Below are 24607 nucleotides of genomic sequence, written 5' to 3'. Positions count from 1 at the left end.
AACTGCTGAGAACTTGGCATGTGCAGACTGGTCACAGACTGGAAGAGCCTTTCTGTTCACTCAGAGTCATTGGGTTTGGACTGAGTCTAGATTGCTTTCATGTTTCTTATTTTTTCTGTTGTTCTAATGGCACAATCTCTACAATCTCTTTTGAAACCTAGATGCCTCCTATGTGGATCCACTGGGCCCTCAAATAGAAAGACCAAAAACTGCAGCCAAAAAGAGAATCGACGAGGATGATTTTGCTGATGAAGAGTTAGGAGATGACTTGCTTCCAGAATAATACAAACTTTAATACTGTGTGTGTGTGTGTGTGTGTGTGTGTGTGTGTGTGTGTACATGTCTGTAAGACAGAAGACAGCCTTGGATGCTGTTCCCCAGGCACCGTCCATCCACCATTTTTGTGACAGGGTCCCTATCTGGCCTGAACATGCCGTGTGGGCAGTGGCCAGCAACCTCCAGGGATCTGCCCGTCTCCACTCCCTCTTCCCTGGTGCTGTGGTTATAAGCACTTGCCACCGCACCCAGCTTTCTGTAAAGGGGCTCTGGGGTCTGAACTCAGGTCCTCCAGCTTGTGTGGCAAGCATTCCCAACTGTGCTCTCTCCCTGTCCCAGTAAGTCATTGACTGAAGGGAAGAAATTGCCTTATAAGATAATGCTCTTGTTAAACCTGAGATCAGATGTCCAAACTTTAATTTTGTACACTGTTGAAACTTTAAATAGTGTATTCTGTTCTCTGAAGATGGATCTGTGCTGTCATTTTTATGGAATAAAACCCATGAAGCTACTCTACTACCTTAGGCCAATGACTTCCTTGCCTTTCTGGTAACACCAACCCACAGTGAGAAGTCCGTGTTTTAGAACAACACAGTATCTGCCCACTCACAAGAAAGCTTGTGTATATAGTGACAAAATTTACCTTTATTACTATATATAAAGTTCCAGTAGAGAGCTTTAAAATTACTAAGATACATGTGTGATCTTTATTCAAGCTGCTTGACTGGAGTCTTTGGAAAGCTTGTCTCACTATTAAGACAGGTCCCTTTTGAAGGCAGCATAACAACAGAAATAGAGAAAACAACAAACTGTAACCTTGCTCTCTTTAATGGTTCCCACTGCCGTGTGCACAGTGAAGCAATGTCTCAAGACTGGTTGGCCCACTCTTTGCTTAGAGCACGCGTCTGGGGCAGGATGGCTTGTGTTTTCCTTTAGACATGTCTGAGGGGCTAGACTGTCTGAAGAACTGGCTGCTGCTCCACCTTACTTGTCCAGAGTGGTTGGTATTGAACTTGTGGGCTCAAATGATCCTGCCTCAGGCTCTTGAGTAGCTAAGACTGTAAGCAAATGTCACCCAGAAACATTTTAAAATATGAAGATATTGTGGGGTGCTCAACACTGACTAATATATCCCCAATGCAACCCCTGCACCCAAGGTTCAGGGAAAATCATGGAGGGGAGGATGAGTGTAAGAGCCAGAAGACTAGAACATCTGCTGTGAGGGAGGATCTCCTATACAAGATGGAGAAACATCACACGTGAGTTCTCAACAATCTCAAAAATATAGCCACCTGAACAAGATTAGCACAACTACATCACCGGCTGACATGCCATTGTGAACAGGGTCGATTCCACAGGGTCCCACCTCTAGATGAGAAGCTACAATGGCCTCTGAGAGGGAGAATCAGTCTCCTCCAGGGATAAACTCTTCCTGCATAGGTTGTCCAGTCCCACAAGTGAGCCCTGGCTGGACATGTACATATAAACAAAATTAAACGGACTCAGTAGTTATGTATACATGTGTGCATTTACATGCTTAATATATTAAGTATATACATACAGCAATAATAAAGAGATCATGAATTTGAGAGGGGGACATGGGATGAGGGAGGGGAAGAAGGAAGGTGATATAGATGTATGAAGTTCTCAAAAAATTTAAAAAAAAAAAAAAATATATATATATATATATATATATATATATATATATATATATGAGGGTATAGATATGTTGAAACAGAAAGGGTAGGAAAAGCTCAATCCAACCAAAGGAATAAAGGAGAAGTCAACCTTTTACACAGAAAACCTCATAACAATATTTGACTTTGGCAATAATTATATATTATGCATTATTATTATATCATCTTCTGACCTTGTCAAAGTCATTGCAATGAACTAGTAGGAAATTCTCAGCTGGAGTACACTCAGCAAACAGGAAGTGAGACTTTTAGAACCAGAGAACAAAGACAAGCCCGAGCACTTTGCTGCTGTCAAAGCAGAGAAGAGATGGTGGCTAGTTAATGCCTGGGGTCAAGAAGGCTCATAGCATGCATCACGGAAGATCCAGCGTGTATGAGCTTGAATGCAAGCGAGTCAGTGTTGGTCTGGTGGTGGCAACTGCTCTCATACATGTCTATGGAAGAAAATGAGAGATCTGGTGAGAACAGATAGACATCAGTGACCTTGGAATAGAGGCAGAAAACTTAATAGGATATTTGTATTGAATGCTGTACTAGTCAGTGTTATCGTCAATGTGTTTGGCACTGGCTCGTGTGTTTGAACATCCGGTCCCCAGCTGGTGATGGTGTTTGGGGAGGTGTCACCTTGTGGGAGAAAGTGAGTCACTGATGATTAGGCTCCTTTATCTCCTGGTCCACTGAGCTCTGAGCAAGCAGCTGCCTGCCACACGCCTGCCATCACAGAACCTCCCGCCACCATGCCTTTCCTGTCATGGATTGTACTCTCTCAAACTGAGCCAAAACTCCCCTAAAGTTGCTTTGGCTATCCTGGAACTCACTCTGTAGACCAGGCTGGCCTCAAACTCATAGAGATCTGCCTGCCTCTGCCTTCCCAGTGCTAGGATTAAAGGCTTGTGCCACCACCTGGCAATTTTAAGAGTTGGATTAGTGCAGACAAGTACTGCAGAAGAAAAGCACACCAAGGGATTGTAAGAATGTGATAATAAAGATGAGCCAGGAAGCTGGGCTAGACAAGAGAAATAGGGATTGAAGAGTGGACTGTCATTGAATACCATGATCTGAAGACAGATGAAGTCTGAGAAGTGCAGAACAGAACATACATGGGTGCTGGAATCAGACATTGGGATGTGGTCAGCCATTCCTGAGGAGGAGACCTTGGATACGGCCATACAATTTGATAGCCTGAGATCAGACAAAGCGGGGGTGGGGGGTGGGGTCAGGAGGGGTGGGGGGGGTGGGGGAGGGTGAAGGAGACAAAAATTGAAATGGGCACTCAGGACCAGGTCTTATTGTGCAGGCTGATGGTGCAGGATTGAGCAGCAAAAACAATGCAAGATCCAGGTGCTAGATTCACCCGTGAATAAAAGGAGGAGCTCCCTGAGGGAGCATCTGAGAAGAGAACACTTTTGTATATGCACCTTACTCAGAATCCAAGGTCAGCATGGAAGTAGCCAATCGCACATTGGCTTTGGAAGTTACAGTGCCAAATAATGACTCTCCCAGCACTTAACAGTGTCCACCATTCTTGCTGAGGATCAAGATTCAGTTCCCAGCACCCATATTAGGCCACTACAACCCACCTGTGACACCAGTTCCAGGAGACATGATGCTCTCTCTTCTAGCCTCTGTGGGTACCTCAAGGTTGGTCCATGCTGTCTTGGTGCTTTGCTGGACTTGGGACAGCTGAGTGAAGCAAGGGATGAAAGGGAAAATATCAAACTAAGTCCACACAACTACACTAGTAGAGACATAGTCAGTACAGAATGCCAAACACGCAACATTACCTGAGGGACACAGCGAGATTAACTATAGTTTGCATTGCAGCCGGGCGGTAGTGGCGCATGCCTTTAATCCCAGCACTCAGGAGGCAGAGGCAGGTGGATCTCTGTGAGTTCGAGGCCAGCCTGGTCTACAGTGCGAGACCCAGGAAAGGCGCAAAACTACACAGAGAAACCCTGTCTTGAAAAACCAAAAAAAAAAACTATAGTTTGCACCTCTAACCCCATCACAGCATATATTAAATCTAGACTTAAATTTTTTATTTATTTTCATGTTTATTTTTAAGATTTATTTTTATTTTATGGGCATTGGTGTCTTGTCTGCATGTGTGTCTGTGTATGGGTGTTGGATCCCCTGTAGCTGGAGTTACAGACAGTTGTGAGCGGCCATGTGGGTGCTGGGAATTGAACCCAGGTCCTCTGGAAGAGCAGCCAGTGCTCTTAAATGGTGAGCCATCTCTCCAGCCCTATTTTCATGTTTATGAATATTTTGTGTGCATGTGTGTCTGTGCATCATCGTGTGTACACCAGGTGTCCTCAGAGGTCAGAAGAGGGTGTCAATCCCATGGAACTGGAGTTGCAGATGACTGTGAGCCACATTTGGGTAGGAACCAAACACAAGTCCTCTGCAAGAGCAGACAGTGCTCTTAACTGGATTAGTCTTTAAAATATTTTTGAAATTACTGTGCATGTGAATGATGTGTATGAGGTGGCAGAGGACAGCTTTGTGGAGTTTAGGTTCCAGGGATAGACCCTGGCACACCAGTGTCGAATGGTAAGCCCGTTTACCCACTGAGCTATCTCCCCAGCCCAAGTCTGGACTAATTATTAACATGTCTCCTCACAAAACGCTGAGATCTGGGAAGAACTCTCCTTGTTTTCATCTGCACCTGTTGGTAAGCTTTGCTCCACTATTTAATGTTTTCGGTATCTGGGACCTTCCACAAACTGAAAACTGTTAAAGGTGATCTGGAAGAGATGAGAAGTTGTCCAGTGGCCAGACACTGGCCCTGTGCCACTATGGGCATGAAAGGATGCTGCACGGAACGTGGTGAGTAGTTCTATCTAATGGAACTCTGGTAATGGCAAGCTCACCCAGGAAATACTCCTACACTGTTTTTCAAACAGAAAATAAGCAGTATTGAGCACTGTCTTTATTCCCATTTTACTAGAAAGGAGACAATGTTAACAATTTATGTGCTGTCGAAAAGTGTTTCATAAACCCAGATGTGTTTACTAAGAACTGGAAGTTGTTTAAGCTGTAAGGTTTGGAGGGACTTTCAGCAGTAAAGCAGTTACAAAGCATTTTAGTTTTAAAACATCGAAGGCAAGTGTTTTATTGCACAGCAAAACTGAAATGCAGTTTAACCACTGGTTTACAATTTGGTTAAAACCCAAAGCTGCCAGCCATTTTAAGGAATCAAAAATTATTTTGCACACTTTCAAAAAGCTTTCAGCTTGTCTCAACCATTTGTTTTTATTTTCAAAGCGTAAGTGCTCAAAAGGAATCGTATTCATTAGCTGGACGCCTGGCAAGCAAGACATATTTGTAGAATGAACAAGTAAGTGAGCAAGCTCTCTTGAGATCTTGAGATACAATATAGTCCTTCATTTGAGCTGATTTCCCTTAATTAATTCACAGAACTTTAGGCTCATTTTACATGTCTGCTCACACAATTAATATCATGGTTGAGTTCTCCAACACTGTAAAACTAGAGAGATGCCCACTTACAGCCATGTGTCAGGTGGGGGAGGGTATTTATTACTCTGCCTTCAGCTGAATAAGAGGCACGGAGTCATTTTATGAGTATTTAGGGGAAAACAGTTTCCTCTGGCCTCACAGAACATAACTGTCTGTTTTTTTAAATCTCTAATATAATTCTTCGAACTATGAAATCTCAGAAGACGTGGTCCCAAGGAGGAGAGTCCTTCTAGGTTTGAGTTCATTCATTTCCAAGTGGCCCGTCCCGCTCCTGGACCGCTTTAATACCTAGAGAAATCCGCTTCCTCTGAGCCAAAGTCGGCCTCCCGACTGCATCCCCGCCGCCCCACTGGTCGGTGCCGAGACGTCGAGGCCAGTCACCACCTCCTCCTCCTCCTCCTCCTCCTCCAGCCAGGCGGACCGCGCCAGTCCACTTCTGTGGGGGCGACACCCAGCCCGCAGGCCACACGCCCCGCGTGTGCGGCGCCTTTATTTACTTCGCTCACGAGCCATCAGCCCCCCTCCTAACAAGTCTGGAAAGCATTTCGGTGACGCGATGTTGGGGACACTGGTGAGTGCCCTCGGAGGTACCGGCGAGGGCATGGCAGAGGCCGGGCTGGGGCTGAGGGACAGGGGAGGGGACCGGCCGGGAGAGGCGTCTCACGGGCACTCGCAGCCCGCCGCGCAGCAGCCCGGCAGGCACACGCACACGTGCACGCGCGCCCCGCACCCGCCCCCCGCGCAGGCTCCGGCTCTGGGCGGCGGCGGCGGCGGGGGCCGGGGGCGCGCGGGCCGGCGGCGGGCCGGGCCCCGGGGGCCGCGAGGGCGGCGGGCGGGCGGGGACGGCGCTCGGGGGCCGGCCCGCGCGGCGCCCATGCTCGGGTAGGGCCTCACGGTGTGCGGAGCGGCGGGCGGGTCCCGCGACGCTGAGCGCGGCCTGTCCCGCAGGTCTGGATGCTCGCGGTCGGCTTCCTGCTGGCCCTGGCGCCGGGCCGCGCGGCGGGCGCGCTGAGGACCGGGAGGCGTCCGGCGCGGCCGCGGGACTGCGCCGACCGGCCCGAGGAGCTCCTGGAGCAGCTGTACGGGCGGCTGGCGGCCGGGGTGCTCAGCGCCTTCCACCACACGCTGCAGCTCGGGCCGCGCGAGCAGGCGCGCAACGCCAGCTGCCCGGCCGGGGGCAGGCCCGCCGACCGCCGCTTCCGGCCGCCCACCAACCTGCGCAGCGTCTCGCCCTGGGCGTACAGGTGAGCGGGCCGGAGGGGCGGGGCGGGGCCTGCAGGACAGGTGGGTGGGGCAGGGTGGAGTCGCTGGGGGCGTGGCCTGGCGGGGATCGGGTGGGACTAGCGGGATGGGGCGGGGCCATCTGGAGCCTGAGGGGCGGGGTCTGAGGGACAGGTGGGCGGGGCGGATCTGATGGGTGGGGCAGGGTGGAACTACTGGGATGAGCCGCGGGGGCAGGCCAGGTAGGGCTGGTGTCCGCTGGTCGGTGAGCTCCGGGAGGAGCCCGGAGAGGCAGATGAGATAACTAACTTGGGAGCGATTGGTTTCTACAGAGGTCTGTCACGTTCTTTGAAGAAATGCTGTTCCCTCTTGCCAGGTCTTCCTGCATTTGTTATGCAATAAATACCAATTGAGCACCTATTCTTCACCAGATAACATCATGAGGGACCAAGCCAAATGACCCTTTATTAATTCTTACGGGATTTTGCACAGAAGGCCTGTGAGAGTGTGAGCTGGAGGTGCTGGGCACTGAGAGCTAGGAGACACACCCTCTGAGAGGACGTCTGGGGAAACTGTAATGTGGGGACAGAACATGAGGTGACAAGCAAAGCTTCCAGTGTGTGGTAGCTTGAAGTTGAGGGAGGGAGAGAACATCTTTTTGAGAGCGGAAGCGATTCAAGACGCATGGAGGATAGGCAAGATTCTGAGGAGGTCCTAATCCAGGGACTGTGTCAAAAGAAGAACAGGTCAAAGGGAAGTGTGGCTGTGCAGTGAGAAGCGTGGCCACAGTGGCCTGGGCAGACAGTGGTAACTGTTCCTTGAGCTCATGTCAGAAAGCAGAGGAGGGAGACCTCACACTACCCTGAAGATGAGAAAGGTTTTTATAATAGACGAGAGCCTGTTGAGGATGGGCTGGACTCTAGGGAAGGACAGTTGTGGCCAAGAGAGAGAAAGAATGTGGCACCTACAGAAAACTACCAGCAAGACTTTTATATGTGTTTGCCTTGTCATGCTGGAGGTGGAAAAGTGTCCCACCACTGGGCTGCACCCCATCCCAGTAGCATGGTTTTGTTTTGCTTTGTTTTGAGACAGGGTTTCTCTCTGTAGCCCTGGCTGTCCCGGAGCTCCCTTCATAGACCAGGCTGGTCTCAAACTCACGGAGATCCTCCTGAATGCTGGAATTACATGTTTCTTGATTATGAAGACTATATGGCCACCCACTCTTGTATTCCAGCGAGGATATTATTAGTCAGTTTGCCCTTACTGTAACAAATCCCTGGGCCGACAAGTTGGCTCAGCAGATTAAGGTGCTTGCGGACAAGCCTAAGGACCCCAGTTTGATCCCCAGAACCCACACAGCAGAAAGAGAGAACAGACCCCAGCAAATGTCCCCTGACCTCCATATACAAGATTACCACATCATACACAAAATAAGTAAATAAAAACAAATACCTGAGATAATGAACTTAAAAGAAAAAAGAGTTGGCTTGGTTTTACAGGTTTCAGTCTGTGATCAGGCAGACCTATTGCTTTTAGGCTCTAGTCGGGTTCCAGATGGCAGTGGTTCAGGGGCACGTGGCAGAGGAAAACCCCATTACTAGGCAGCAACAAAGAGAAAAGGGAAGGGATCAGAGCCCCACAGTCCTTCAGGAGCACACTTAAGTGACCTCAAGGCCTCTGGCAGGGCCCCACCTTCAAAGGCTCCACAACCTTCCATGGCGGCGCCCTGAGGAGCAAGCCTCTGCCGGGGGAGGACACTTAAGGTGCACACTGTAGCGGGTTCCAGTGAGCGGTGGGGTGCCCGGCAGGCGCGCTGCAGTGGCTGACAGGGAAGGCCTCCGCTGAGGCAGCACAGTGGAAGAGAGGGATCGGGAAAGATGCTAATGAAAAGAAAGAGCTGGGTGAGCATGTGCTTGGGGAGTAGTAGAGAGGGAGTGACCATGTCCTGGGTCACCTGGGGCTGATTTGTCCGTTCTCTTGAACTGCACCCGCCTCCCAATTACCCCGCCCCTCAGGTGCCCTAGTGTGAAGTTTAGACCCTCCCTTGACTTGGCTGCTCTTCAGGCCACGTTCACTCGTGGTCCATCCCTTTTCACAGCTCCACCCATGTGGAAGTGGGCCCACACGGGGGCACCCTCTGTGACACATCCTAGCTCTTCGGGGAAACAGTGCTGGAGTTGAGGCAGGCCTAGAGGCCACTCCAAGCTCAAACACACACAGGTAACACACAGCAAGTCTCAAGTCCTCTGTAGGCATGCCTCCTGTGGCTCTGGCCAAGGCTACAGGGCATAGTCTTTCTTAATAAGTGCTTGAAGAGGAAGCGTGGAGTCAGATCTTGTGCCTGTTGAGTGTTACTGCCTTGAGATGACAGGGACAGGAAAGAGCAAAGCTGGAGGGCCAGTGGGGAGTTCTCCACTCTGGCATCCTCCATGGAAAGTCAGGCTATGCTGTTCCTGCTGTAGGCCGACACTTGTGTCTTCTGTGACCACATTGGAAAGCAGGAAAGGGCAGGGAGGGAACTGGTTGGTGAGCCCCCATACTTGGAGTGACTGGGCCTGGTGGGGCTCTCCCCTCTGCCACTGGCCCCTGGTTCCCCTCTTCCACAGTATCTAGCACACCGATGAACTGTCCTTGTAGTCATCCCATCCACCCTTGGGGCAGCTTACCCTGAAGGAAGCTAGGCTTTAGGGAACCATGTGGAGCCATTGTCTCAGGTGCGGATGGTTGACACTGGCCCTCTTCCTTTGCCTCTCTGGGTACTCCTCCATTGTCACCACCCCCTGAGCTAAGGAGGAGGAGAGAAAAAGTGCACTCCAGGAAGTGCAGAGCCTCATCTGTGAGAGGGCTGGGAAGAGACTTCTGAGAGCTCTAGTGGCCTGAATGGAAATGCCCCCCTAAATCCCACCAGCTCCTGAACGGAAATGCCCCCCTAAATCCCACCAGCTCAGGTGCAGGAGTGGCGCGCTCAACCTTCCTCAGATCTGCAGATGCTGCATCCACAGAGCCAGCCAGTTGCAGATCAAGAGGATGCGAGAGAGCTTGCGTCTGTGCTGAATATGCGTGCAGTCTTCCTCACTGTTACTCCCTAAGCCGCAGTGTACAGAGCATCACTGTGTTAGGCACGTAGAGATGGCTGAAGTCTACAGGAGGGGATGCGTAGGTTCCATGCAAATTCGACATCATTGTATCTACGGGATCTGAGTGTCTGGGGAGCTTGCTTTTCTCCTCCATTCCCAGAGCTCTTCTCTAGGGGGTCAGGACTGAAATGACCATGCTCCTGTAGGCAAAGCAGAATGCTAAGGAAGATGGGTAGGAAAACAGAGTTAGAAATACCACAGCCCAGGGAGGATAGGATCACTGTAGGTGGACTGCAGGTTTTCAAGCAGGCACTGAACTATCAGCAGGCTCCTGTGTCTGGGGTATGACGATCACGGTTTCAGGACAGCTGGGTCTCCAGCTGGAAGAAAATATGGTTGGATCTCACTCCTATGTGACAACAAATTCCAGATGATTCAAAGATTTAAGTGTAAAAAAATAAGGCCACAAAGAGGAAGAAAAACACGAGCAATTTTATTTATAATCTTGGTGTGGAGGAGGCTTGTTTAGCAGCTCACAGCCCCAGACATCATAAAAGATGAGATTAAGAAATTCAGTTATATAATTACATGCTGTGTCGTCTTGGCAAATAGGCTGGAGTACAGGGCAAGCCAGGGGGAGAAATATTGGCAACCCGTGTCACAAAGGGCTCCTTTCCCAAAGAGCTGCGACACACCATCAAGAGAAGATGGGCCAAGGTCAGGGCGTGTGCAGGGAAGGGAAACCACAGGATCCAGCTCTCCCTACGTGAAGAGCTGAATACTGCAGTCAAGGGAGCAAAACACATGTAGAAACCATGGTGAAAAACTTGGTTTTTGCAACCGTCCCTGGGCCGCCTTGATAGAGGCGGGGGAAGGCGGAAGCCGATCTGGTACAGTGGAGGCATTCGGATCCTGGGAAAGGAGGAAATGGTGATTGTGATTATCAAAAAGATGTCGTCAGAGGGGGTCTTGCTGCTGCTACCCATGCTGACTTCAAGCTCTGGGCTCAAGTGACCTCCTGCCTCCACCTCATCAGTGGTTGCAGGTGCACACCTGTGCCTGGCTCAGTATCAGACTTTATATACACTTGACCCAATGATTCGACTTACCAGTATTTCTCCTGCAGACCCATGTATCCACATACCAAATGACTGTTGAGTAAGGATATTAGTCGTTGCTGTAGCAACAAGGGTTGGAAGGCCCCACAGTGTCCAATAGACAGTGAGTTGCATAGAGCAGAGCTATGAAGAGGGAGGTAGTGGTTAGATCACATAAGTAGCTCCATGGGCGTTCCTTAAGGGAAAAGGTACAAGTAGCATGCAGTCACCTTTGTGTGGAAAGAGAAATTGACATAATCCATACATAATGAGACTTTTTCCTTCTTTCTTTGAGTCAGGGTCTCAGTATGCAGCCCCAGCTGGCCTGGCACTCCTAAAGTGCTGGAACTAAGGGTTCACATGACCACACCTAGCTACATTTTTTTTAAGAGATGGGTCTCACTATAGTGTTCAGACTGGTCTCAAACTTTTGAGCTCAAGTGATCCTCCTGCCTCAGCTTTCTGAGTATCTGGGGCGACAGACCTGTGCTACTGTGCCTGCTGAAGATGTTTTCTTTGTTAAATGGAGAGAAGGGAAGTCTCCCAACCATGAGGAAAAGGCAGAAGCTGCAGACGACTTCTGAGACACACACAGAGCCTTGGTTGGGGGGGGGCTTATTTGCTCGTAAAGTCTGGGGGCTCACGGAAGGAGTGCTGTGGGCACTGAGGTAGGGTTTTCAGAGCCCGTGACTCCATGGCCAGGCTGAGCTCTGAAGACGTCACAGCTTGGACATTAAGAGATTGTTGCTAGGTGACATACCCAAAACATTAGACCGGGATACTGGACACCACTGACTTCATCGTCAGGATCCAGTGTGTCCTTAGGGGAGCAGCATTCGTCTCCCAGAGCATAAAAATATTTTCTCGCTTACCTTGTGCCGTTATGTGTTTGGTTTTCCTTTGCTTAAAAAACAAAATGCCAAAAATAAATCAACTTGATTGCTCAGGAAGATGTTTAAACAGCAGATCAATATATTCAGAAATCTACTGTGGCGACATTGGGGTTTATTACAGTTTAAAGACACACCAGCTTGTCTGATGACACCCCAGACATAAACACCTGCCAGTGCTCTAAGCAATTTTAGCTGGTTTGTTTTTCTAGTAGTAGGCTAAAAAAATATATTTTCTCTAGGATATGAATAATGCAAAATAGTTTATTTTTAGGCTTTATTTGTTTTGTTTTTTTTTTTTGTATAACTCTGTATAACCCAAGACTCTAAGAGCCAACAGCTAAATTTATTTCACAGCAAAGATTTGTTGGCTCTTGTGACCAACAGCAGTAAGTGTCCCCCAGGCCTGTGGGCCAATGCTGAGGTGGCCCTTTAATCCCTTTCTAATGTTCTATCATCTGTGCGCTTTTCTGACAACCTCCCGAGGCGAGTCCATATGTCCTTGATTTTCCCTTTTTCTAAGGCAACTTCAAGTTCATAGTTCTGCCCTCCAGAGGTCTCCACGGGAAGAAATCTCACTTACTTCAGCCAGCACCTGTGACTCTCCATAGCCCACTCTGTCCTGGTACCCTCCTCGCTGCCCCATGCCAGCCTGCTGGGGGTGGCCTTGCCACCTCTTCAAACATCCTGGTGGAACAGGACTGAGAGCAAAGGTTGGGGATGAGAAGTGACTTTAAAACAGACACACAGGGCCAGGCGGTGGTGGCGCACGCCTTTAATCCTAGTTCTTGGGAGGCAGAGGCAGGTGGATCTCTGAGTTCAAGACCAGCCTAATCTACAGATTGAGTTCCAGTACATAGAGAAACCCTGTCTCAAAAAAAAAAAAAAAAAAAAAAAAAAAAAAAAACAACAACAAAAACCCAGACCCACAGGCCACCAGGATGCTTGATTAAGGGACCACCTCGGCATCTACCCACAGGTGTGTGGCATAGTCTCAGTGTATGGAGAACCTTCTACTCTCTAAATGTACCAGTGCAGCTCATGTGGTCTCCAGTTATTATACTAGTGAGCAGACAAGGCTACCCCTGCCCAGTGATGGCCTGGGCATTCACAGTGATCTTAGGCTCTGACAAACTGTGGCCTGCTCTCTGTGGGTGCTGCGTTTATGAAGGCTTAGGAGAAAAAGCCAGATTAATAGAAAGGACGGCTCATCTAAACAACCTTTTGCCCTCTGAGGTGTCCATCAGTTATTCCATCTTCCCCAAATGGCAACCTAAGGTCCTATTTACATCACCAATATTAACAAGAGCTTTACAGAGCCCACACAGGAACAAGGGGAGCCACTGGCCCTGAGTGCTGCTGTGAGCACAGGTACCATTCACACCAAGTTCTGCCCAGCGAATCTTTAAAAAAAAAAAAAAAAAAAAAATTGAAACTCAGAGGCAGCAAGGTGGTGTGTCACACACCTGCCATCCCCAGCATTCAGGAGGCTGAGGCAGGAGGCTCTTGTTTTTGAGGCTCTTGGACTACATAGCATTACCCTGTCTCAACCATCAAATAAATGAACATTAGAGAAAGGTAAAGAAATCCAGAACAGCGTTGCCTTCACCTCCCTTATACCTGACTTCCTTTTCAGTGACTTCCGTTACCCGAAGTGCATTGAAAATACGAAGTGGAAAAATCCAGAAACTGATAAGTTTTAAAATGCAGACAATCTCAGTAGTGTCATGAAACCTTGTCCTCGCTGAGACATGAACTACCCTTTTGCTCAGCGTATCCACACTGTGTACGCTGCCTTCTCAGCAGCCACTCACTGGCCATCTTAATTATCATAGCGACATGCGGTACCACCATGCTGTGTGCGGGTGGCCCTGCATAGTCACCCAGTGACATGCCATGCCACCTTGCTCATTCCATCTCACGTAGACGGTGGATCATCTCATGAGAACGGTGGTAGAGGTTTTGAGATTCCCATAACTCTTTTTTTTTTTTTTTTTTTTTTTTTGGTTTTTCGAGACAAGGTTTCTCTGTGTAGCTTTGCGCCTTTCCTAGAACTCACTTGGTAGCCCAGGCTGGCCTCGAACTCACAGAGATCCGCCTGGCTCTGCCTCCCGAGTGCTGGGATTAAAGGCGTGCGCCACCACCGCCTGGCGAGATTCCCATAACTCTTATCATAGTATTAACTGGAGTACCAAACTTATCCTTTTTGTTCGTTTGTTTTGTTGTTGTTGTTTTGTTTGTTTGTTTTTCGAGACAGGGTTTCTCTGTGTAGCCTTGGCTGTCCTAGAACTCACTACGTAGACCAGGCTGGCCTTGGACTTGCATAGCCCCACCTACCTCTGCCTCCTGAGTGCTGGAATTAAAGGTATGTGCCACCACCACCCAGCCGAGTACCAAATTTATAAATTAAACTTCAACTTATAAGCAATATGCTATCTGAAGTTTCAGACATGGAGAGGCACAATTTCTAGGAAGGTATCTACTGGATAAGGGTTAGGGGAGAGTCTACAGTTTAATGTTAGAGGAATCCATGCCCACAGCAGTTATCCTTTAAAAACATTCCTATTTGCCTTTTAAAAACACACCCTCCCACCTTTATGCACTTTCAAATTTGTGCCAAGGCTCCGGTACAAAGAGTTCTGCAGACTGAGTCTCAGGCGCAGGGACCCATCCTTCCTTGCAGAAGCGACTCTGACCAACAGGGGGCAGCACAGGGCAAGCATCCTGCCTGATGGTGACCCAGGGACTCTCATCTCTTCGGAATTTGGGGTGGCGGTCCTTTCCTAATTAAGTTTTTCCTTAGGAAGTTTGCTCTTTCCTGTGTCTTCCTCATACCTGTGGGTTACTCCAGATGACCTAACAGCAACATCACAAACTCTGGATTGCTTTATCTAATGTACTGGGTGAGACACAGTAGCACAGGCACTGTGACCTTTCCAGGCTACCTTATCAGAATAATGTTCTGTTAAGAAAAAAAGGGATGGTTTGGGGAAAGGGACAGATGCCCGAGCAGAAAGAATGCTGTGGGTCTGGCTGGGAGTCTCCACAATATTGTCCATCCCTACTGGTCACTGTAGAAAAGGAGGCACACATTTTTGTTCTTCCCAAGCAGTTTAACTAAGAGATGTTGGTGTTTTCCATATATATACATACACAATACATAGACAAGTAACCTTGACTTTGCTCAAGTACAAAGCTGACTTCCCCCCAGTGGGCTTCTCAGAATACAGCCAGATATCACCTGTCAAGGAATAAAAATAAAATCATTGTCATGGAGCATTGTTCCCGGATTACCATCAGCTTTGATGGTTGGTTGCTCCCCAGGGCTGGGGCTTTACTTTAGCATGCAGAGTGCTGCCAGGAAGGATGACAATATTTCACTCTCTGGACACCTCTTTCAACGCTCTTCACCTGAACAAAATGCGTGTGCCCGTGCCAACAGAAGGATTTGGGCAAATACAGGCAGTCCCACACAGGCCACGAAGTGACATTCCTTCTGATCTCTGTCCTCCACAGACAGCACATCTCCCCAAATCACTAAGTTGTCAAGGAGAGAGTACCAGGAACTCTCAGAGTTGAAGAGGCCAGGCTAGTGTATGTGAACTGCCCCTCCATGGTGACAGCTGGCTGGCTGGACCAGGTGGGCTCCTCCCTCGCACACCCAGACGCCTCCCCCATTGTTCCAAGGTCGGGAACATCAAAGATGGCTCTGGACCCACATTCTACAGCTTCCCCTGGAGAGCCGAGCGGTCCTGTGGGCATGAGTGAGTTTTTCCTTTGAAGAGATGCTTCCCAGCTGCTCCGAGTGTCACATTTGCCATGACAAAAGAATGAAAGCCTTCGAGAAATCTGGGCCATCATTCTCCTCCATTTCCTTCTTGTGCGTGACCCACCGCCACCACCATGATCTTCCAAATTCTTTCCTAGTGCTCTGTCCTCGCGCTTGGCCACGTGAATAGGTTTTATGCAGAATAAATGGATCCCCAGGTTGGACCATCACTATGTGCAGGTGTGGGACTGGGTGCTAAGTATCCACAGACCACGCTGCCGTTTCCCCACGCGTGTGAGAGGGAAGGTGGCCAGGCGCCAGTACCTCCATTTCCCCGAATGAGGGAGGGAAAGTGGGCAGGTGAGCCTTCCCGCTGCCAGGAGCCCTGAGTTTGCTGACTGGCAGAAGAGCCACATGTGCCCTGGAGCTGCCTCAGGCTCGGCCTCGGCTCTGCCAAGTTCAGATGGCAGCCGCTAGAGCAGGACAGACCTTTAACTGTCCTTGACCAGGTGGAGCCCACGGGGATCTCTGTCCTGGTCAGGACTGCTGCAATCGCCGCCGCCGAACTTTCCATGTGCTCTTTCATGAGAAATGCACAGTGTTTTCTCCCAGGGGCCAGAGAAGGGTTTTCAGTGCTTCTTGGCAACGGACACCGCAGCCCTTTGGCTCCCGGGAGCCTTAGCAAATGGAAGGAGGGTGGAGCTGATGGGCCTGCTGACCACAGCTCCCCCGAGAGGGAAGCTGCTTGTAGGCTCCAGTGTCCCCAGTTACCCCTGCTTACCCCGCGGAGCCCACGGTTTCCGGCCCTGGAGCCCTGGACAGTGGTTTACATACAGGGAGATTTTTCCCTATAGTGTGGTGACTCCTGCCCACTCCAGCTGCAGGGAGAACTAGCTCCAAAGGGAAGGGAAGATTAGGAGGTTATAAATTCCCCCTTTTTTAAACCCCCAGTGCTGGGAATGGGGCCTAAAGCTTCTCTCATACGAGGTCGTCACTGTGCCATGGTGAGGCACCCCGACCGCAAACCCTCATTGACTCATTATTTCTTCTTCTTTTTTCTTCCCTTCTTTCTTTCTTTCTTTTTTTAAATATATGCATTGGTGTTTGACCTGCATGTCCTTGTGAGGGAGTCGGATCCACTGGAACTTGAGTTACAGACAGTTGTGAACTTCCATGTAGGTGCTAAGAATTGAACCCAGGTCCTCTGGAAGAGCAGCCAATGCTCTTAACCACTGAGCCATCTCTCCAGCCCAACTTCTTTTTGTTTTAAGGCAGAGTCTTGTTACATAGCCCAGGCTGCCATCAGAATTGGGGCAATCCTCCTGCCTCAGTCTCCCAAATGCTAGGATTACAAGTGTGTGTCATCAGGTCTGGCTTTGTTACTTTTCTTAAATGTGGAGACCAAACAGCCTGAACAGGGCTATTGTGAGAATTATATGGGAAGCTCTTTAAAAAATAGCAACATCTTGGCCCCATTCCAGAGCAATTAATTCAGAATCTCTAGGGGTGAGGAAAGAGCATTACTATTTTTAAAAATCTCACTTAGGTACCTCCAGAGAAGCACAACTAAGTCCCATTGCCATTCCATGGTAGTGCCAACTCTTGGGTTATAATGACCTTCTGTGTGAACTACTGTTAGCGTGGAGGGTAGTCTGGGGCTGGTTTGGTCATACAGAAAAGGCACTGGGAAAATGTGTCATCCAGTTGTTGGCCGCCAGCTGCTATCACTATGTCCGTGGTAACAATGGCTAGCCATCCAGTGCAGATGTGGCCAGACACTGCTGCTCGGTGCAGCCGTATTTAAGTGGACTCATCTTCAAGAGCAGAGCAGATCGCTGGGCTTCGAGTGAGCATAGAGCTGCATGCTCAGAAGGTGGACAAGTGTGTCGGGCTTTCTTGGACCACCAGCCCCCAGATATTAATTATGAATGCTCGGCTTTATCTTATGCTTGTCCCACTAGCTCTTATAACTTAAATTAACCTGTTTCTTTTCATCTGTGTTTGGCTTCAGGACTTTGTATCTTTCTTTCTTTCTGTATGTCCTACTCCCTGTCTGGCTAGCTGGCAGCCACCTGGTTGGCTGGCCCCAGGCGTCTCCCTCCCTCGGTCCCTGTTCTTTCCTTCTCTCCTGTCCTGAGCCTAGATTCCTCCTCCTCCTCATTGTCTCTGTCTGCCAGCCCCGCATACCCTGTACTAGCTAGCTAGTGGCCCTTCAGCCTTTTATTAGACTAATCAGGTGCCTAAGGCAGCCAAAGCAACACACCTTTACATCGTTAAATAAATGCACCATAAACAAACGTAACACACCTTTACATAGTTCAAGTAATATTCCACAACAGACAAGAAGACTGGAAATTATAATTCTGTTCTTCTAAGATATGTTAATTTTTATTAGCATAATAATTATGCAGATTCATGAGGCGCACCACGTAAGGTTTCAATACATGAGTGCATTATATAATGAACAAGTCAGGGTGATTGGAGCGTCTCTCAGGAAACAGGGTCCTATACTTGGTGTAGCCCAGGCTGGCCTGCAACTTACAGTCCTCCTGCCTCAGCCTTCTGAGTGCTACGTTGACATGTGTGTGTCATACACCACACTCTGCCAGAACCTTCATTTTAAACAAGAGCCACACTTGGTTCTGATGGCAGGGCCTTCTCCGAGGAGCCTCAGCTTTTCCTGAGGGGATTAGCCACCATCTTGGTCTTCTCATTGTCTTTTAATCACTTCCAGTCTGGTGGAGCGTCCACCCCCTTCTTCTCCCTGGAATGTGTCCTGACAGTTCCTGGGCCTTTCCTTCCCTGTGAGTTATAGGATCCGTTTGCCAAGTTCTAAGCTGGGATTTTGGTTAGAGATGTGCTGATGTTATAGACTAAAAGAATTACACTTGCTTGAGGGAATTTTCCAAGACCTTTCCAAAACTCAAGCCTGGTCTAAAGGCCTCAGGAAGGTGGCGAAGTGGCCTTCCTGTCAAACCTTATTCAACTGGCAGCAGTAATGATCTGCTCTGGGTTACTGGTCGGACACTAGACTGGACCAACGTTTTCTTTCCAGGACCCATAGATATAGACAGTTCCCTGCCTTTTCTATAAAGTCTGCTGGGCTGAACTCACTGGCCCTCAGTGCTGCTGACTCAGGCTGCTGAGGCCATTTTGTCCCTGGATTTCCCAGGACCCCTTAGCTTGGTGCCTGGGGTTGGGGATGTTTGGGTTGCCCTGGGGAGAATCAGTCATCCTTGGGCTCTGCTGCTTTGAAATGGAAATATGTTTTGTAAAGTGGCAAACTATGCTGGTGGCTGCCCAGCTATCAGATGCACACATCAGGTGGCAGATTCCTCCAGAGAATGCGTTCATTGTTCCCTGAGCCCTGCCTCCTCCGGAACCGCTTAGAATTGTTTCCTACGTGTCCAAGCCCCGGGACAGAGCTCTTTTTCTGTCTCTGCTGTCACTTACATGCCTCCGAGAGCTCAGCTTCCATCACCTCTAATCATCCCTGGAGGACTTGTCCTTTGTTCTTGGATTAAGCCCCACCAGCTGTCACTCACCCTAGCCAAACTTCATGCGGGGCCAGGGCCGCTCCTGAGATTCGTCAGTGGGGAAAACTTGTTGAGTTTCAAGCAGGTCCCGCGCCAAGTTCGCACAGAGCAAGCGTTCAGCAGGGACAGCGGGGGACTGGCCAGGGAGGCCAGGCAGGGTTTCTGCTGGGCTACATTTCCATGTTTGGAAGAGAAAGGGTCCCTATGGAGGCCTCGCTCTTCCTTTCCCATGAAGCTGGTGATTTCTACAGATTAGGCAAGAAGCTGGGCATTCACAAACTGGGAGCTACTTGCCTTTCTGCAGTGCTGGTTACTCTGAGTGTGTGCCACTGCCATGGATGGCACATCTGGTCTCCATGTGGAGCACGGGAACAATCCAAGTCTCAAAGACACTTTTTGAAAGACCTCATGTTCATTCCTTCATTCTACCCCAGGTGGCAGGTAGAGGTGGGGCATATGGGTGTCTTGTCACCAACCTTAGTCCAAAGGGTTCAAGTGAAGTGGAAACGTCTGGCCTGGGACCAACTGGAGTGCTGGGATGGATATTTTTAGTTGAATGAGACTTTAGCCATCAGGCACCCAAGCAGTAACACTTTTGATAGTAAAATGGCACTGGTGGGTGGCGCTGGTTACGGGTGGAAAAGTCACGGGCCATGGCCACAACTACCAGAGTTACAAAGAGCTTTATTAGAAAGAAGCCAGGCCTGGACAGAAAGGAAGATGGAGGGAGCAGAGAGAAAGCAGGGAGAGAGCGCAGAGAGAGAGCATGGGAGTTGTGTCTGGCTTTTTAAGGTGGGTATGGCGGGTACGTAGTCGCCAGTGCCCCCGGTGACGTAAGACGCCAGACCCCAAGCTTCGCTTGTACCAGGGGAGAGCAGGATCCTAACAACTTTCACCAACAAAACTAACCAGAGTGGCACCTGAGTGCCAGCTGTTCCTGAAGGACACCCAGGATGCTGGTGTGTTGGTGGTGTTCAGAGGTGGACCTTGGGAAGTGAGTAGGTCATGGCACCTCTATGCTGGCATGAATGGCTTTATAATGAGAGAGATTTGAGCTGGGAAGACCGGTCTGTCTTGCCGTTTGATATGCGCCACCATGCGAGATGCTTCGAGAAGGCCTTGTTCTTCAGCTTCCCAGACTCCAGAATCAACTGAGCTAAATGCCAGATAAATCTCTTTTTTGGAGAGTGGTTGAAACCAGGTCATTCTATTTAGTCTGCTCTGGCCTTGAACTCATGATCTTCCTGCCTCAGCATCCCCAGTGCTGGAAAGTACCACCATACCCAAGTAAATGTCTGGTCTTTATAAATTACCCAGTCTCGAGTAGTATGTTGTAGCTGCAGCAGGTAGACTGAAACATCTTCTATGTCTGTATGTCTGATGAGCTGGCCCATCCCCACTGAAGCTTTTGAGCAGCCCGATCTTTAGGCTGTGCGTTCCTCAGCCTGCGGACCCAGTCTATCCTCAGACTTCAGGGTCCCCTGCTGCTGCCAATCTCCTCCACACACTTCCATGAACTGTCACATTTAATACAAACCAGATCCCAAAATTCAGTCCCCATCCTGGACCAAGATCTCCCCCTTTGTCCCAGGCAGGCTTCTACTATGAAGTTGGGGTGTTGTTCTAAAGCATCACTGGGTCACACTTCACTGTCTGTCAGGGTCTGATCCAAATCCTTGACTACGGCATCTCTCTTCACTCTGTGGCCTCTCACCTTGTACTTTCCTCCTGTGACACACTCCCCAGTTCTGACTTGGACCCTCTTGCTCTGGGTGTGTGCTCCTGTGCATTTGTGCTCTTTCCCAGTGCATGTCTTTGGTGTGCAGAGGTGTTCTGCCCGAATCCCAACTGCCTGACATAGGACTCAGATAGGAGTTAGTTAAATGTTGAAAAAAAGACTGGAGACATTATGCATCTAGCTATTTAGGACTTCCTTTCCCTTCAAAAACGTTCAGTGAAAGAGAATGTCAGGAGGGCGGGAGATGGATCCATTCTGCTCCCAAAGCCCTAGGGGCAGAACTGAGCAAACATTGACAACAGACTTTTGATGTGCATTGGTGCTCTGCCTGTGGGTATGGCTGTGTGAGGGTGTCAGATCTTGGAGTTGCAGACAGTTGTGAACTGCCACGTGGGTATTAGGAATTGAACCCGGGTCCTCTGGAAGAGCAGCCAGGGCTCTTAACTACTGAGCCATCTCTCCAGCCCTGAAACAAACTTTAAAAGCAGATTTTTCACCTGCTTTGTGTTGGTGGGAAGCACAAATGGGCAAAATCAGTGTGGGATTGTTTTAGAGGTGTCTGCATTGATCCCTCGACCCAGGCCACGTCTCCGGTCCCTGGAACAGTGTGAGAAGGGAGTTGAAAGGTTCCATGCCCGGAGGCCTTCCTGACCCTAGACCCCACTCCTCAGCCAGCACCATCATTTCCAGTACCTTCTCTCTGCAGACCAGGTCCCTCCTGGCATGGGTGCTCTGAATGTACTTTCAAAGGGAGGTATTTTTGTTGGCAAGTGTCCTCATTAGTATTAAGGATGAAGGAGAAAGCATTGCCTTGGATTGGCACCATACTCTGAAGAGATGGTGTGGCCAATGCCCATCTCCCACCCCCTAAGGAACAGAAAGATCTCCAAGTCCATCCCTTTCCCTCTCTCCATCTCTCCTCTGTTTTCTTCACTAGATTCAGGCTACTGTTTGGTGCTTCCCATGGTGGCACATAGTAGGTCTTCAGATGTGTCCACTGCTGGACAGGTTAGCAAGGTCAAGGCTCATAGATGATCAATTTGAGTGTCTCTAGAAAGAGCAGACCCATAAGGGATTGCCAGTGTTCTAGATGGACAGATAGATGGACATGATGTAGGCACACAGAAGTCTCATGAGCAATGGGGTAATGCTTCCTTCAGCAAGGGGACATTCAAGAGGGGTTCTGGGTTCCTTCCCATAGCCCTCTGGGTTTCTGCAGCTGTGTAGGTGGCCGCTGTGAGAGCAGGCTCTGTCCTGGGGTTGCTTTGTCTCCAAGTGAGTCAGTCACCTGTTGTAGATGACCTATAGCCTCCCCTAGGATTTGGCCACAGGCTGTCCTAGAGGGCTTTACATTTGGCATCTCAATTGAAACTTGGAAGACTTGGAGGTAAATCAAAGTGATGGAATTCAAGATTATTTTCACTTTTCAAGTACCCCTGGCTGGCCAGCCCTCCTGCCACCCTGCTGTCCCTGCTGTCCCTGTTGCTGCTTTAGCCCCTTAGAGAACGCACACATGGCCTTCTGCACAGGCGTGGCTATCTGTAGGAATTGCTATCAGCCTACCTCCCCAAAGCTGCAGAGCTTGGCAGGCCTGGGCTTGGGATCACAAAGATGGCTCCTCAGGGTTGACAGGACAGCCCGGGAGGATGGTTTGTCCTGGTACAGTGGCCACCCGAGTGTGGTGCCAGTGACCTTGACGAAGGGTAGGGGGTTTTTTGTTTTGTTTTTGTTTTTTTTTAAATAATTTATTTTTATATAATTAGTGGTTTGGATTTTTGGGGGGAGTTGTATGTTTGCTCTTTTGAGACAGAGTTTCTTTGTGTGGCTGGCTTAGAACTCACTCTGTAGACCAGGCTGGCCTCACAGAGATCTTCCTGTACCTCAAGGCATGCACCACCACCACCACCACCACCACCACCACCACCACCTGCATGATGTTTTACCTGCGTATATGTCTGGATGAGGGTGTCAAGGTGTCGGGTCCCCTGGAACCAGAGTTGCAGACAGTTCTGAGCCACCATGTGGGTGCTGGCAACTGAACCCGGGTCCTCTGGAAGAGCAGTCAGTGCTCTTAACTACTGAGCTATCTCTCCAGCCCCAACGCAGGGTAGTTTTATAGGCACTCAAGGATAGTGGTCCATGCTGCATCCAGCATCCCAAATATGATAGAGGTCAAATGCCATGGTACAGCAGTCTTCCAGGTCGGAGCTCACCGCAGAGTGGTGTAACTGTCTGTTCCAGGTAGGCCCTACCAGGGTGCTACTGGATGCATCCTCGGGCCCAGCCTCGCTCAGGTCTTCCTCATTTGGCCTAGCTTGCTGGCCTTGAACTGGCGGTGATGCTCCTGCCGCAGCCCTTACTCACTTGCTCTGTTGGCAGGATTTCCTACGACCCAGCTCGCTTCCCGAGGTACCTGCCTGAGGCCTACTGCCTGTGCCGTGGCTGCCTGACCGGGCTCTTCGGTGAGGAGGACTTCCGCTTCCGCAGCGCTCCTGTCTACTCCCCGGCCGTAGTGCTCCGCCGCACCGCGGCCTGCGCGGGCGGCCGCTCAGTGTACGCTGAGCACTACGTCACCATCCCGGTGGGCTGCACCTGCGTGCCCGAGCCCGACAAGGCCTCAGACACCGCCAACTCCAGCATGGACAAGCCAGGAGCCAGGCTGCTGCTCGGGCCCGGCGACAGGCCAGCAGGGCGCTGATGCCAGGGACTGGCCGCCACCACCCAGCTTCCTTCGTGCATCTGTTTCCCCAACCCAGACCCTACCCCACCCCCGCCGCTGCCCACTTTTTCCGGAGGGACAACTACATAAGCCTTAAATATATTTGTATTTTTCAAAATAGACACTACATACCTAAGGCTATTTTGAATAGAGGCGGAAACTATTTTCGTATTAGTAATTTAGAGCAAGCATGTTCTTTTTAAAACTTCCTTGACATACAAGCAAATTATAAACATCCGTTTTCCTCTAATAGGATTCTTGAGCGCATAATTGTGGTGCTCAGATGAACTTCTGTTAGCTGACACTGTGTCCTCTCCCTGAGTTCAGCCTGTTGCTAGGGCTCACCAAGAGAGCATCACACAGATGCCCCGAATCTGTGCCCCGAGGCCTCTCAGGTCCTCGGAGAGAGAGGGATTTGAGGGGCCTCCGGGTTCCGGAAACCAGACTCTCTCTTGTTCTTTAGCATATGGATGGTCTCAACTTTATGACAACTTAGTTTTTTTTGGTGTTTTTCTTCCACTTTTAAAAGCCACTGGCCTCAATTTATGGCAGGAGGTGGAATGTGGCTTCTTAGCCAGTTCTCAGGGAGCTCCAAGTACACATGGGCTTAGTTTTATGGGCTTCTGGATCAGCCAAGCCTGCGGAGGAAGGAGGGCCAGGTCTCCAGAGTGTGGGGGCCTCCCTCTGGGTGTGAAGTCTGCCCCTGAACACATTTGTAAAGGTTCTTTTTCAATCACTAAAACGATGGTAGCTGACGAATTTGCTGGCTCTGTGCATTTCATTTCTTTCCAGATTTTGCTTAGGTGAACTTGTTTAGAATGTTGGGAGGAAGCCCAGGTCCTTGAATATTCTAAATAGGATCTCAACCAGTGAGCCACACCCTCTCTTGACTCATTTTTAGAAGAAAATAGGCCTTAAGTTGGAACCTTCAGAACTGTGGGCCCGAGGACACCTTTTCCCTACTAATGATCTCAGGCATTGTGCTACAGCAATAGGAAGCTAACACAGTGTCTCTCCAGCACATGCTCAGCCCCTGTCACCGAGCTCTGAGGTGACAACTGTGGACAAAGCACAATCTCTTCCTTAAACTAAGACAGGAGCCGCCAG

At 49.7% G+C, this 24607-nt stretch overlaps 2 protein-coding genes across 4 annotated transcripts in view; both read left to right on the top strand.

Moving 5' to 3' along the window:
• Ift88 (intraflagellar transport 88) overlaps positions 1-792 on the top strand; it is a 107048-nt gene extending 106256 nt beyond the window's left edge. For all 3 annotated transcript variants that reach the window (XM_059273570.1, XM_059273569.1, XM_059273568.1), the window contains one exon: positions 162-792. In XM_059273570.1, the coding sequence (XP_059129553.1) occupies positions 162-283 (122 nt within the window). In that variant the 3' untranslated portion in view covers positions 284-792. The remainder of the gene's footprint in view (positions 1-161) is intronic.
• A 5028-nt stretch (positions 793-5820) lies between these two features.
• On the top strand, positions 5821-24194 carry Il17d (interleukin 17D). Its single transcript, XM_059273567.1, has 3 exons — positions 5821-6024; positions 6402-6697; positions 23161-24194. Exons 1-3 carry the CDS (start codon positions 6010-6012, stop codon positions 23477-23479), a joined length of 630 nt encoding a protein of 209 aa, XP_059129550.1. The 5' UTR covers positions 5821-6009; the 3' UTR covers positions 23480-24194.
• The last annotated feature ends 413 nt before the right edge of the window (positions 24195-24607 follow it).

This window comes from Peromyscus eremicus, chromosome 9 (assembly GCF_949786415.1).
Source record: "Peromyscus eremicus chromosome 9, PerEre_H2_v1, whole genome shotgun sequence".
In the NCBI taxonomy this organism is placed as follows: Eukaryota; Metazoa; Chordata; class Mammalia; order Rodentia; family Cricetidae; genus Peromyscus; species Peromyscus eremicus.
Note: the sequence above shows the minus strand (reverse complement) of the source record. Positions and strands in the feature narration are given on the sequence as shown.